Source organism: Bubalus kerabau, chromosome 3 (assembly GCF_029407905.1).
Source record: "Bubalus kerabau isolate K-KA32 ecotype Philippines breed swamp buffalo chromosome 3, PCC_UOA_SB_1v2, whole genome shotgun sequence".
Lineage (NCBI taxonomy): Eukaryota > Metazoa > Chordata > Mammalia > Artiodactyla > Bovidae > Bubalus > Bubalus kerabau.
The window spans coordinates 153,895,124-153,911,572 of record NC_073626.1 but is presented as its reverse complement, the minus strand read 5'-3'; the positions used below and the strand labels follow the sequence as shown (position 1 = coordinate 153,911,572).

Genomic DNA, 16,449 nt, shown 5'->3' with positions numbered 1-16,449 from the left:
ATCCATTTATCTGTTGATGGACACTAGACACTTAGATTTCTTCCATGTCTTGGTGACTGTAACTCATACTTTCATGGACACTGGGGTGCATGTATCTTTTCAAAATAGTGTTTGTGTTTTCTTCAGATATATACCCAGGAGTGGAAATCCTTGATCATATGGTAGTTACATTTTTACTTTTTTGAGGAACCTCCTTAGTGTTTTCCATAGTGGTTCCTCAAGTTGACACACCTTTCAGCCGTGTACGTGAGTTCCTTTTTCTCCACATCTTCACCAACATGTGTTATTGGTAGACTTTTTGATGATAGTCATTCTGACAAGTGTGAAATAATATCTCATTGTGGTTTTGATTGCATTTATCTGTTGATTAGCCATGTTGAACATCTCTTTATGTGCCTATTGGCCATCTTTATACCTTCTTTGGAAAAATGCCTATTCAGGTCTTCTACTGTATTTTTTTAAATTGAGTTGTTTATTAGTTATTGAGCTGCATGAGATCTTTAATATTACAAATAGTAAATTCTTATCAGTCATATAATTTGCAAATAATTTCTTCAATTAAGTAGGTTGTCTTTTTGTTTAAGTTTTATTTTTATTTTCAAAGTCTTTTAAGTGTAGTTAGGTCCCATTTGTTCATTTTTGCTTTGATTCACTTCGCCTTAGGTGACATACCCAAACAAATTATTGCTATGATTTATGTCAAAGATTTATATTCTGCCTATAATTTCCTATAGGAATTTTATGGTTTCTGGTCCTATATTTACCACCACCAGTTACTGAAGAGATTATCTTTTCTCTGTTGTATGGTTTTGTCTCCTTTTGTGTAGTATGGAAATTCAGAATTCTTCCAGTACATGAGGACTTCCTCAGTGGCTCAGCTATAAGGAATTCACCTATAATTCAGGAGATGCAGGAGATGTGAGTTTAATCCTTGGATTTGGAAGATCCCCTGAGGGGAAAATGGCAACCCACTGTAGTATTCTTGCTGCAAAAAAAACCCCATGGATGGAGGAGCCTGGTGGGCTACAGTTCATAGGGTCACAAAGAGTTCAACAGGATTGACATCCTTCTTTTTCTTAGTATCATCTTCAACTCCCTTCATCAGTGAAGAGTGTGTCTTCACTGTGTCTTAGAGCTTCATCAGTGTCTTAGAGTTTTCACCTTATATGTTTTTTCCCTCTCCTGTTAAGTTTGTTTCTAGAAATTCTTCTCTTTTTGATGAAATTGTAAATATGATTGTTTTCTTGTTTCCTCTTTCTCATAGTTCATTTTTATTATACAAAAAACAACAAAGTTCTGTATATTAATTTTGTATCCTGAAACTTAACTGATTTTGTTTATTAATTCTAACAGTTTTTTTGGGGGGGGTTGTTGAGACTTTAAGATTTTCTATATATAATAACATGCCATCTGCAAATAACAGTTGCAAATGCGTTTTACTTCTAACTTTTCTTCTCTCAATTTGGATGCCTTTTACTTCTGATTGCTGTGGCTAGTATACTCCCAATACTGTGTTAAATAGGAGTGGTGAGAATAATAGTCTCTGTCTTTTTCCTGATTTTAGAGGAGAAATTTTAACTTTTCCCTGTTGAGTATGATGTTAGTTGTGGGTTTTCTCAAATGGCTTTATTATGTTTCCTCTGTACTAACGTTAATGAGAGTTCTTATCATGAACGAATGTTGAATTTTGTCAAATGCTTTTTCAGTGTCTATTGAGATGATGATGTAACTTTTTTTTCTTCCTTTTGTTAATGTGGTGTGTCATATTGATTGAGTTGCAGTATTAAATCATCCTTGCCTCCCTGAAATAAATCCCACTTTATCTAAGTGTGTGATCCTTTTTATGCATTGTTGGATTTGGTTTTTCAATATATTGTTGAAAAACTGTCTTTATTCACTAGAGATATTTACCTGTAATTTTATTTTTTGTAGTGTCTTTGCTTTTTCTGTTGGAGTAATGGAAGGAATTTGAAAGTGTTTATCTTCTATATTTTTTGAAAGGTTTGGGAAGGATAGGTATTGACTGTTCTATAATTGTTTGGTAGAATTCTCTGATGAAGCCTTTGGTTCCAATACTTATCTTTATTTGAAGTTTTTGATTACTGATTCAGTCTCATTATTAGTGATCATTCTGTTCAGACTTTCTATTTCTGCACAATTTAGTCTTAGAAGATTATCTATTTCTAGGAATTTTTATTTTCTTCTAGGTTGTCCAGTTTGTTAACTTTTAATTATTGATAGTAATCTAATATCATCCTCTGTATTTCTATGATATTGCTTGCAATTTTTTGTTGTTTCATTTCTGATTTTATTGAGCTCTTTTTTTTTCCTTATGAGGCTTGCCAAAGTTTCATCACTTTTATTTTTACCAATAGTGGAAGTCGCTCAGTCATGTCCAACTCTTTGTGGCCCAAAGAATTCTCCAGATCGGAATCCTGGAGAGGGTAGCCATTCCCTTCTCCAAGGGATCTTCCCAGTCCAGGGATCAAACCCAGGGCTCCCACATTGCAGGTGGATCCTTTACCAACTTAGCCACCAGGGAAGCCCAAGAATACTGGAGTGGATAGCCTATCCCTTCTCCTGCAGATCTTCCCGACCCAGAAATTGAACTGGGGTCTCCTGCATTGCAGGTGGATTCTTTACCAGTTGAGCTACCAGGCAAGACCACCTCCTCTGAATATTATTGATTTTTCTCTAAGTTTTTAAAATCTCTTTCATTTTTTTTAGCTCTAATCTTTAGTATATCCTTCCTTCTACTATTTTTGGCTTTGCTTATTCTTTTTCTTTTACTTTAGATATGTTAGATTGTTAATTTGAGAAAATTCATGTTTCTTGAGGAAGATCAGCTTTGTTATAAACTTTCTTCTAACAGCTAATTTTGTTGCATTCTGTAGATATTGGAATGTTGTGCCCACTTTTGTTTGCCTCAACATTTTTCTAAGTTTCCTCTTTGATGTCCTCATTGACTCACTGGATATTTAATAGTATGTTGCTTAGCCATTGTGTGTTTATTTTTTGCCTCTTGCAATTGCTTTCTAGTTTCACACTTTTGTGGTTGAAAAAGATACTTGATATGATTTCAATCTTATATTTAAAGCAGATTGCTTAGTTGCCTAACATGTGATCTGTGCTGGAGAAGGTTTCTTGTTCAATTGAAAGTAATGTTTTTTCTGCTATTTTAGGTGGAATGTTCTATATATATCTCTATTAACTTTTTATGATAGAATGTGTCATTAAGTCCAATGTTCCCTTGTTGTTTTTTGGTCTGGATAATCTATCCATTGATGTAGGTCAGCCCTACTATTATTTTATTATAAATATTATAAAATCTCTATTCAAGTCTTTATATTTTCTTTATTTAGGTTCTGTGTTAGGTGTATAAATATTTACAAGTGTTATACTTCTTGTTAGATTGAACTCTTATCATTATGTAATGTCCCTATTCGTCTCTTGTTAGAGTCTTTGTTTTAAATTGTATTTTGTCTAATATAAATATTGTTATTCTAGCTCTCTTTTTGATTCCCTTTGCATGAGATATCTTTTGTCTATATTTTCACTTTTACTCTGTGTGTATTTATATATATCTAGATCTGAAATGGGTTTTGTATAAGCTGGTCATATCTGAGCACTTCCTTGTGGGGGTGGAATTGTTGGTTAGTTTTTTTTTTTGTTTTTGTTTTTTTTTTTCTGTTTTCCCTCCATTCAGCCACCTTATGTCTTTTGACTGGGGGCATTTAGTCTATTTACATTTAACATAATTTTTGATAGGTATGCTTTTTGCCATTTGGTTGTTTTCTGATTGATTTTATACTTCTTCTCTGTTCCTTTATCCTCTTATCCTATTCCCTTGCAGTTTGATGATTTTCTTTAGTGGTATATTTGCATTTTTAAAAAATTTATGTTTTGTGTATGTAGTGTAGGATTTTGGTTTTAGTTTGCTATGATGTTCATGTGCAATCCCTTCAAGAGTTGAATCTTGGTTCCCCATGGTCCTCCTGCTCTTCCAGATGTAAGTTCTGCTGATTTTTAAAGTCAGTGTTATGGAGTTTGATCTTCCCACTGCAAGCCCAGCCTAGAAAGCTTTATGTGGGAATCAGATCCCTTGCTTCTCAGGGGCAACCTTCATGGTTGTGATATACCACTACTTCTGCATGGCCACTGGAGAAGGAAATGCAGCCCACTCCAGTATTCTTGCCTGGAGAATCCTGTGAATGGAGGAGACTGGTGGGCTGCTGTCCATAGGGCCGCACAGAGTCGGACACTACTGAGGCGACTTAGCATGCATGCATGCATGGCCACACCGAGGTGAGAGTTCTGATCAGACCACATCTGCCCGACCTATATTGCAATGTGTCCTTTTCGCTATATCCTTAGTTGTGGAAGACCTGTTATGCTAGCCTTCAGGTAGTTTTGAGAGATAATTGTTGTGTATATAGTTGTAGTTTCAATGGGCCCACAAAAGGGAGCAAACTCAGGATCTTCCTAGTCCACACCTTGGTCCAGAAACAATAAGTCTCAATAGTTTTGTACATTTTAAATAATTATAAAAGAATATGAAAATGTCAGTTTGGAATACTTGTGTATGATATCTAATTGGATGAGAGTACATTAGAGACACTAGAGTAGAAGTTAAGAATTCAGAACTATTTTGACTTGCTACAGAAAGTCTTAACAAAAAAAAAAAGTGTTATCTTCAAAGATGCTTATATTAAAGAAAAATAACAAGGATTTGGTATATAATTTGAGTAGGAAAAAAAATCTAGAAAACAACATTTTATGCATTTAGCCAAGAATGTATTATTATTTTTAATGTGTGCAAAATTATCCCTAACCCCTGATTAAATATTCAAAAATTGTGAGGTACTGCAATCACCTGAATTTTAAGGTAAATGAATATTTAAGGAACTATTCACTATTCTTACTAAATACCAAATTAGAGAAAATCAACTATAATTAAAGAAGAGGGAATTATTTCAAATAAAAAAAGGAACAGTGGTTATAAGAATTGTGAAATGCAATAGAGATTTAGAAACAATAAAGACTGATTTTTCTGGAATCATCTGAAGGTAAATGGAAAGCCCAGTGAATCAGTACAATCTCTTCTAATTTTTGGTTGAATGGCAGCCATTTCCTGAAAAGTGTATAACTGCAGTTTTCACATTTTTTCTCTTTAAGTATTATGCAAGAGAAAATGGTTATAAATTTATGTCCTTCAGAACAAACCATGCATTGTCCCCCCTAGGTTTACTGCTAATATGGTATGAGAAGTTGGTCAAATTTCTTTCATTTTTCCATTTCTTTTTATTTCCATCATCCAGTGGCATGGATATCAAATTGTTCCTTGGATTAGATGTGTTTTGAAGCATGTAAGGGTTTAATGATTGTCAGTAGTATTCACTCAAACAAAGTCTCTGCGGAGGCATACACTGACAATGAAAGCCAGTTTTAGTCAGCAGCAGCTTACACCACACGGAGCGCGGTATCTGTGGGTGAATATCGGTAGGCATTCAGTGTTCAGTTGACAGAATAGGCAGTTTCCTAAGGCTAAACATAACTGAACCAGAACCAGAGCCTGAGTCTTCTCTTTTCTTATGCATTCTAATGATTTCTATTTAGAGTTGTGGTCCTTGGACACCGTCATGATTGTGTTGTTCAAATAATGGTTTTTTTTTTTATTATTATCAGAAATTTCATTGAATCATTTTCAGTGAAAAACAATGTCTAAAAAGACCTTAAGCATTGCATTCTACTTTTTAATTCAACAGCCATCTGTTCAGTGCCAGGGTCTGTACTAATGACCATAACATACACATAAACAATATAAGGAACCAAGTCTGTAGTTTAGGAATAAATCAGAAGTTGAAGAGGTAAGATAAAAACATACCAAAGGCCACATGACAAAGAAATTAGAAGCAATGGTTCTTATTTTGTCTTCAACTCTGATTGTCCACAGATAGTTCATCTGCCTTAGCTATTAACAAAGATAACATTACTTATAATAGCATTTGTTGAACTCTTACAGACATGTCCCTTATATCTTCTATTCTTTATAACACCTTTATAAGAGAGGTATTTGTTATTTACTTTCTAAGATGAAGAAACTGAGGCTCAGATAGGATAAACAACTTGGTCAAGACCACAAAGCTGGAAGGCACAGCCCAGCTTTGCCTGGCAGTTGAGCTCACATTTCTTACCATATGTTTAACTCTCTCTTTCTATATATACATTTATATAAAAATATATATGTATATATATGTACATATGTAAGATATGTGTATATATATATATATGTGTGTGTGTGTGTGTGTGTGTGTATATATATATATATATATATATATATATATATATATATATATAAATACTGGGGAAGTTGTTAGATAAGTCCATATGTTTCAAAATAGTCTTTATTATTTAAATAGTTTTTAGAAAGTAAAAGGCCCATGCTATTCACATTCTTTCTAGTGGCTGAAAGGAGAGGAACAGTGGATAACTAACATGATTATTTGACCTTATCAGATATTGTGAGCTTAATTGGCACTTAGATATCTCTTGACTTTTCACCCACATTGCCTAGTGACCTGACAATATTAACTCAAAACTATGTTACTGGTGGGCTGCAGTCCATGGGGTTGCTAAGAGTCGGACACGACTGAGCGACTGACTTCACTTTCACTTTTCACTTTCATGCATTGGAGGAGGAAATGGCAACCCACTCCAGTGTTCTTGCCTGGAGAATCCCAGGGATGGTGGAGCCTGGTGGGCTGCCGTCTACGGGGTCGCACAGAGTCAGACACGACTGAAGCGACTTAGCAGCAGCAGCAGCAGCATGTTACTGGCTGTTTTTCAGCATTAAGCAACCTTACCATTACTAACTCTCTTCTTATAATTTTTTTGCAATCAATATGCCTTGTAGCTCACCTCATCAGCAGTGGAGTTTCCTACTGAGATGTTTCGAGATATTTGTTCATGGCAGGGTATTAAAAGTACCTACAAGAATGTGACTATAAATTCCAGAAAACAAACAGAAACAAAACAAAACAAACAAAAAGAAGCTAGGACAAATTCAAGCCATATTTGTGGCTTTTAAATATAACATTTTATATTCATCTCCTATAATTCTTTAAAAATTACTTGGTTCCATGAGACCCTCTGGATATAAAAGTCTAGAGCAATAAATTTTTGACTTAGGGATTTTCTATAATCTTCCTTCTAATATTTACATAATTAGCTGGCTAGGGAGAAGGGATGTTTGGGATGAGGTGAATAGCATCTCTACCATCATTATTATCAGAAAATTTGTCATGAATAAATTAGGTATCACCTACTCATGGATGGCTTTGTTCAAAATGGTTTGAACATATGGTTTCTCAACATGAACATACCACGATACCCCAGTATTCCCATAGCTGAATAATTATTTGTTAAGCTAATGTTTAAGTTACATGTATTATTTTGCAAGACCAGAGTGTAATAAATAAGCAGCATGGATAATGAAAGAGATTCATTTTAGACACAAAAATCTCAATTAAATCAGTAAATCCCTCCAGTCCCAGAATCTGGTCAAAGGAGTAACTGTTGTTTTTAACCTGACTTTTCATGAAGATAATAAAAACGTTTCTAAGAATAATTACATACATTAAGTAATATGTGAATGCAAAGATGTTCTTAGTTATATCTTACTTTCTCATTTGGCTAAAGGCACTTGGAGCACCCTCTTCTATGATTAGTTGATCTTTATATGGTCACTGTTGTTCTTTGCTCATATCTATAACACTTTTTATACTAGAGTCTTCATTATTTGTAGGTTATTTGTAGCCTCTGCTAATGTGTGGCCAAAAAAGCCCGTGCCAAGTGGTACATCTTTTTCAGTTAATAACTACAAAGAGTTTATCCCTCTAATAAACACTGCAGAATTTCTGCTGACATTGTGTCTTTGCTCATAAACCTCTTCTTTTTCCTGAGTGTGCTTCACCTGTGTTTTCTCTAATAATCCCATCCCTGTGACCTTCTATCCTATGATAAGCCAATAGATTTTTACGGTTTTTATTAAAAAAGAGCCACTTCCTAGGTGAAGTTAGAGCTAATCATGAGTTCGTTAGGAAGAATGATGGATATTATAACACGTTTTAGCCAAAGGATTAATAATATTGATTATACCCAATACTCCAACTTTTATCACAGTACCATCGTCACTGTAACCCAGAGTACTTGATAATTATTATATACAAGCTAAAAATATGTTGTTTTTATAATGAATGAAATAATTTTACTTTTGGACAAAATGATGTTAAAAAGAGTTTGTGATCTCTCTTTTAAGAATGCAAACAAATATTAGCTCAATCATTTTTAACAGTGGTTGGAGGAGAACTCATAGGGCTCTGCAGCTACACTATGTCAGACAGGTATAGTTTTAGAGCACGCTGTAGCATGCAAGCGATGCATGCCGCTGCTGATCTTTAACCCCTCTTTTCCATTCATCTCTTCCATCCAAAATGCTCAGTGTCTCAGGAATTCCTATTGTGGCTCAGAGGCCCCGATTTGATGCCAGGCATGAGTAGTTTCCTGCATCTCTTGCCACTTTGTCACAGCCTTCTCTCTGTTAGCGTTATACTTGGCATGCTGATCACTGGTAGTGTGTTTATCCTTTGGGCCTGGAATAAGAATATAAATGAAGACTTACATGTTGTGTGGCTTATTATTTACTTATAAATCAAGCAACTATTATTCAATCAAATGAATTCTATCTCCCATTTTGACAAATATATCTTTAGAACAACCTGGAAAGCCAAGTGAAATGTTAGAATTTTTGGACTCCTCAGGATTATGGTCGTGTATAGAGAGATGGCCTTCAGCTTGTGGCCCTTACATCACTTAGTTCTATCCATATTCTGAGAGGCCTTGCACAGAAGTGAATGGACACTCTGGCCCACACATTCAGGATCTATACTCCCCCTTAAACACTTAAACACACTCCCCCTTAAAGATCTGCCCCTGGACCACCCCATCCTTCCTTGGTGCACTCACATTGGTGGCACAGTCTGTTGTCTGGTGGACAGAACACAGCTGGGAAAGATGATATCACTGACCCTAAATAAATATTTGGTGAGGAGTGGGCTTTTGAGGAATGAAATTCTGGGTTCACAGAGGTTTGCAGCATGATCTATCTAGAAGAGAGGATTGCAGGCTACAGATAGGTATCCTCTGACTCTTTAGACTACCTAGTGGTGAAGGTATGGCCAGTGAAGAGACACAGTGTTTAACAAACATTTGTTGATCTCTTACTGAGTAACAGTACTGATCTTGTTATATGGGACACAGGAGTGAGCAAATTAAATGGTTGTACTAGTAGTGCTTATATTCTGGGAAAAGGTGAGAAAGACTAAATATTAAATGTGGTATATATATATAAAGTATACAGTGTGTTAGGGAGTGAAAAAGATGAAAGTGGGTAAAAGTGGGAGGGTCGCCATATTAAATAGGTCGATCAGAGGTGATCTCAACTGAGAAAGTGCAACTTGAGCAGAAACCTGACGGCAGTGAGAAAATCAGCAGAGAAGATATCAAGAAGGAGTGAAACTCAGGCTCTTAAAATTGCACTGATTACTTTGAGGTAGGACCATGCTCAGCATACTGAAAGAACAACAAAGAGTCCAACAAAACTGGAAAGAGTGAGCAAGGTGTTAAAGTTAAAAAGAAAAGTCAGAAAAAGAATGATGAACAGATCATATAGTACAGAGTTGTCCATTAGAAATGCAATGAGAGGCATAAAAATGTAATTTTTAATTTCCGTGTAGCCACAACATAAAGGTACAAATAAACAGGTAAATTAAGCTTTAATAATGCAGCTAATATAAATCAATTTATCTAAAATGTTTTCATTTCAACATGTAATCTTTGAAATCCATAATATGTTTTCCACTGACAGCATATCTCATTTCATACTAACCATATTTCAGTTGTTCAGTGGACATCTATGACTAGTGGTTTCTCTACGGGAAAACACAAATAGAGGTTTTGACTCATTATTTACAGAATTTTATTACTCTGAGTGACTTGGGAGACATTTCAGTTTTAAGAAGTGTCATGACTCGATTTATGTTTTTAAAATATCAGGGCTAGGCTTTACTGAGAATACACCAGAAGGCACCAAGAGCAGAGACGATTATAGTGAGCTTGATAAAGAATGATGGTAGCTCAGAGGATACCAGTGGATGTCATACATGCTTGGATCCTTAATCCTTTTAAAGATAGATGTGAATGGGAATTCAAGAGTACCCCAAGACTTTGGCCTGAATAATAGGAAAGATGAATTGACATCAGCTAAGGTGACAAAGGCTGTTGGTAGGATGTGGAAGGTAGACGGACATTAAGCTTTGTGTATGTGTATCTGAGAAGTCTGTGAGGCATCCAAGTGAAGATGCAGAGTAGGCAGTTGGATATGAATCTGGAGTTTAGGAGTTTGGAGGTAATAATAGTTTGGAGATCATCAACCTTAAAATTGGTTAAGACAAGCGGGTAAGAGTAGACAGAGAAAAACAGAGGACCAAAGCCTGAACATGGGACATCTGACATAAAGAGATCTAAAAATAGTCTGAAATTGGCATTAAATAATATCAAATTTGTTCACACTTTTGAATTATATATTTTTTAAAATTTAAGACCTATATATATTTTTTTCTTAATTGAGGTATAGTTGATTTTTATTTTTTTTTTTTTTGCATTTTTTTTAATTTTTTTATTTTCTAAAAGCATTTCATTTTATTTTATTTTTAAGCTTTACAATATTGTATTAGTTTTGCCAAATATTGAAATGAATCCACCACAGGTATACATGTGTTCCCCCATCCTGAACCCTCCTCCCTCCTCCTTCCCCATACCATCCCTCTGGGTCGTCCCAGTGCACCAGCCCCAAGCATCCAGTATCGTGCATCAAACCTGGACTGGCAACTCTTTTCATACATGATATTATACATGTTTCAATGCCATTCTCCCAAATCTTCCCACCCTCTCCCTCTCCCACAGAGTCCATAAGACTGATCTATACATCAGTGTCTCTTTTGCTGTCTCGTACACAGGGTTATTGTTACCATCTTTCTGGGACTTCCCTTGTTGCTCAGTGGATAAAGAATCTGCCTGCAATGTGTGAGACCTGGGTTTGACCCCTGGGTTGGGAAGATCTCCTGGAGAAGGGAACAGCTACCTACTCCAGTATTCTGGTCTGGAGAATTCCATGGACTGTATAGTCCATGAGGTTGCAAAGAGTTGGACATGACTTTTATTTATATGCATTTTATCAAAAACTATAGCTTTAGATGAAGCCTAAAGTCTTTTTGTGATTTTTTTTTTTTGCTTTAAAATATCTCACAAACCTTCAAATAATTAACTTATAGACTTCATTTAAACAGCATACAGTCAAAATAAAAATTGTTTTAATAATTAAATTAGAAACCATAATCAGTATCTAATGCAAATTGTGTGTATCTAATGCATATATGTACAATATGAATTATATATGTATATAGTCAGAAATATATTGATATAAGACAATTGTTCTTTGATTTCTATAAAATTAAACAATAATATAGCAGCTTGAAATCTGTCCCACAGTCTACAAATCAATGCAACTTTATTTTGTGATAAGTTTACCAGTTTATTTTTAAAAATATAAAGATTGATAGTTATGTGTTCTTATCTAATTTTGGTCTGTCAGAGAATGAGATCTTTATTCTTTTAATTATATTCAGATCTCAGACATGAAGAGTGCTTCATACAATAAAATTCAGTAAATTATTATAGTAATAAAATACAGTCAATTATTTTTACTGTAAGCACATTCTTGACTTAAAAATTAAATGCAACCCACTCTTCAAATGAAATTCTAACCCTTGTGATCTTGTGTGTCAAGGCAATTATTTATAATATGGTATGGAAATTAGTATATTCAATTAAAAGCTGAAAATGAGAATTAAATAACTCAATTTTATCTAATTGACTATGTAAACATACTGACAGTTTTAAATTGTTTGACGCAGGCCATCATTTGTGTCTTTTCAGTCTATACGAGAAGTCACAGGCTACGTGTTGGTGGCTCTTAATCAGTTTCGCTATCTGCCTCTGGAGAACTTACGCATTATCCGTGGGACAAAGCTTTATGAGGATCGATATGCCTTGGCAATATTTTTAAACTACAGAAAAGATGGAAACTTTGGACTTCAAGAACTTGGACTGAAGAACTTGACTGGTAAGGAAAATATACAAAACAGCAAATATACTTGTATTATCAATATAATGTGATAGACACACACAAATGTGTACATGGTTTCTGCAGCATGTATTACATTGAGGAACTTCATAAAGCATTGAAATACATATTAATACTACTTATTCATTTTGTGAGTAATGATGCTCTACATTGCCCCAGTTTTATGTACAGATATTGTAAATGCAATCTGAAGGATAGCATATGACTGTATCTCATCTGAACAGAAGTACACGCTAAGGAAATGCTCAGTGACTGAAAACAGATATGAAGCGGGTTTAAGAATGCTCTGTTCAGTAGTCTCAGGTGAATAGTGGACCATGTCATCAAATCTCTGCAATAACATCCTAACTCTCACTTTCGTTAAAGCTCAGTAAATACACAAACTATTATATCTTGTTCCATTAATCTAGCTTTTCGTACAATCTCTTATTTTTGGAAAACATATCTAATGTATTAATACAGTTTTGATTTCTCTTATTGAGCAACTCACTAAGTACCATAAGTAATTCTTCCTCAGAAAGCTTTAATCATCAGTGATTTTTTCCCCCTAAGATTGGAATTAGGTATCATCTTGCTACAAATAATTCTGTGCAGGACTCTGTGTTATAAGCTGGCTTTTGCAATTCCATTGATGTCTTTTCAGTTCATGTAGTTCAGAGTTCATAAAGCCTATGGTGGAGGCTATTGGTACAAGAATTTTAATCATGAATTTTACTATATGTGCCTGCAACCAAAAATGTGCTAATTAGTAATTACGTCAGAGTGGGAGAAAGGCGTTTGAACTATTAATTTAACCTGAATTAATAAAATGCAAAATTAATATATTTTTGTGTGTCTTTGAGTCCACACAGTGGCCATGTTTCTTGATACTGGAATTTGAAATATTTTAGAAGTATTGCCTTAAAATATTAAGAAACAAATAAGATTAATATTGTCAGGTTACTAAAATTATATATTTATATATTTGCAGAGGACATAAAATATATAATTTTAAGTTAGAAGTAGCTTGATAGTTATACAGATGTGAACTAAAATTGGAGTATCTTAGATGAAGGAAGGAGTGATGATTATGTTATTTATTTTGGACATGATTGCTATAGACTTCATGACATAATGGTAAATGCAAATTGTCCAGAATTTATATCCTTCATCAACATTTTTACCTTTTTTTTAGTTCAAAAATACTTTCTTTACTGAAGAGCAGGGTATTTGACTAAATTGCTACTTGCATGGAAATAATGATAGGAGGAAGAACTTTGGAAATAGAGAAAAATTAAATGATTGAAATTAGGAATCCAAAAATAACATGATCCAATTAAAACTTGCCAAAAGCACATTGTGTTTTCTTCTTGCTTTTCCTCTGATTATATTAAAGAAAAATTGAACAAATTTATTTTCAAAATCTTATAACATATGATTATGTTATTATTCCACAATATATGCTATTTGAAGAATCTTCTCACAAAGAAAATTAGTCTTTAAAGAGTTATTCATTTCCACATTTACTTAACCTCAATACTATTAAAATATAAAAAAGGAATTATTTAGTCACAGTTATGCAACATTTGAGTATATCTTTTCTGTTAGCTTCCACCATGTCTTGTTATTGTGACTGTTGTCTTACTTATGATTGACTATTTTCATATCAAAATATAGCATTATTATCTTAAAAATATTATTCCCTAAATTGCCAGAAAACCTTATGATATTTTCCTGTGTAGCAGTAAAGATGGAAAATTAATAAATGAGTAAAATAATGATTTGAAATATTTAGAAAAGATAAGTATTTATTCAACAGTTATTATTAATTTCTTATTTGAATATGAATTAATGAAAAGTACAGTAAAATAAATGGTGGAAAATTTAGATATTTTGGAAATTTTCCAGATATATATATATATATATAATATGAATTATGACTACATGCCAACACTATTCCATGAGACAGTCTAGAATTATTGATCATATTTTAGGTAATAAGATCAATAGTGTTACTCTTATTTTGAAAATCAGAAGTTTTACAGTAAGTACCACCATGTTTGTGTATAAGAATATACGAGGAAGGACAGGAGACTTGTAACTATTTAACTCTTTATCAGAAAGGAATTGGGATAAAATTTGTTCTACAGTAATATCTTAGAGAATTTAGTCTCCTAAGTAACTTGATCCAACTAGTAAGCAAACATTGCAGTTCACTTTAGGTAAGATTGTTTTTAGGTTTTGGAAAGAGCTTTCTTTTCTTGTTGATATGTTATACAAAAAAAAGAAGATCTATAATGTTATATTAAGGGTGGAACTACTGGGGCTAGCCCTAATTTTAGACTCAGGGTTCACATAATGTGAAGGGAAATAGAAAACCTGCTAAGTAGTCCCATACCTCATTGTTTAACTGCAGTAGTGAGTTAAACTTTTAACCCAGTTCTTAAGGGGCCTGTAGTATCAGCATCACCTGGGTATTTGTTCTATAAATTCAGATTCTTGGGCTTCACCTGAGACCTAATGGATGGTAAATTCTGGGTCTGGGGCCCACCAATATGTATATTAAGGACCCCTCCAATATTTCTGATAACTATTAAAGTTTGAGAAACAAAGTTCTAATTAATTAAAGATACTAAGAAATGGTAGCAAAATATCTGGTTAGCCTCTTCACCCTTACTTGATCCAAATACTTTTCATTCATTTATTATCTCCTGGAGAGAAGAGAAGGAAAAGTACAGATATGTTCATGATTGAATGACAAGAAATATACTTCCGGTTGATATAGGAATGAAAAGAAAACATTAGGAGCCTGGATGGAAGTGAAAGTCACTCAGTCGTGTCTGACTCTTTGTGACCTCATGGACGATACAGTCCATGGAATTCTCCAGCCCAGAATACTGGAGTGGGTAGCCTTTCCCTTCTCCAGGAGATCTTCCCAACCCAGGGATCAAACCAAAGTCTCCTTCATTGCAGGCAGATTCTTTACCAGCTGAGCCACAAAGAAAGCCTTGGATGGAAACGTTTGTATAAAAGAGTGCAGAGACAAGCAAGATGCTGGGAATAAACTTTCTTCCATATTACCATTTTGTCTAATATCAATTTTATATAATGGTAAACCATTACAAGGACAATAATAATTTATCGTGAATTTTCCTTTTGAGCAAGATTTTCTTTTTGAGCACTTTCAACAAAATAAATAACAAGTACTATGTTATAGCAAATAATTTTGAGATTGACATTTCAAGGCTTTTTGATATATTCATATTTTGTGTTTCTCCTGAAATCTTTTTTTCTGTGTTGACTTTAGAATAATATTTAGAATGATATGCCTGTATAATAGTATGTATGCTCCTGCAAACTCTATCTTTGTGTAAAAGGGATATTTGGTTAACATGAGGACTGTCATATATAAGGGTTAATAGTTGGATACCACTTACATGTATATAACTTAACTCCTCACCTTATGCATTTTTATTAATTTAGCTTGATGCTCACCAGAAGCTATTCCTTGGACGATAAACATTACTACAGATCTCACTTAGCTACTTTTGTTGTGGTTATGACCAAAGACAAGAACCGTACTTAAACATGTTTTCTGGCTAAACAGAAAGACTCGTTTTCCTCCTGCCACTCACATTTCCCTGGTCCATTATGAATGAGGTGGGGAAGTGCGAAGGGTCAGGCCCCTAGACTAAGCATATGACACACAATCCAGAATGGAGTAAGGAACGTGTCTTGGCAAGCTCTCAGTGCCCTGTTACACTGATCGTCCGTCCTTTTCTGGTCAAGAGACAGCACGTACTGCCATCCATGTTTCCCATCAGACACATATTCACCTCCAGGTCACTGGGAATGACATTGCTGCATTACAGGACAGGGACAGGGAGAATGTTTTATTACTTCCTCAGTTAAGGTCACTTGCATGTGGCTGTGGTTCTTCTTAATCATTCTCAGTGATGATGTTCTGATGATTCTATCAGCTCCTTCTTAAACAAACATTCATACATGAAATTCAAATTAATGTTTAATATATTTAAAACCTTAAGTTGATGAGCTCCTACTTATTTAGTCACCTGTCTGGCCAAAATATAAAGGTTATTTTATTATATGGGACATAAAAACCACTCTTATTTTGCTCTTTTATAATTTACAAAATTACCTCATCTGTTAGTAATGGCGGACCATATGATACAATTTAATCTATATTT

General features: G+C 34.2%; 1 protein-coding gene across 4 annotated transcripts in view; it reads left to right on the top strand.

Moving 5' to 3' along the window:
• Positions 1-16,449, top strand: part of ERBB4 (erb-b2 receptor tyrosine kinase 4) — a 1,293,114-nt gene that overhangs the window by 696,012 nt on the left and 580,653 nt on the right. For all 4 annotated transcript variants that reach the window (XM_055573359.1, XM_055573357.1, XM_055573360.1 and 1 more), the window contains exon 3: positions 12,055-12,241. In XM_055573359.1, coding sequence (XP_055429334.1) covers positions 12,055-12,241 — 187 coding nt within the window. The remainder of the gene's footprint in view (positions 1-12,054; positions 12,242-16,449) is intronic.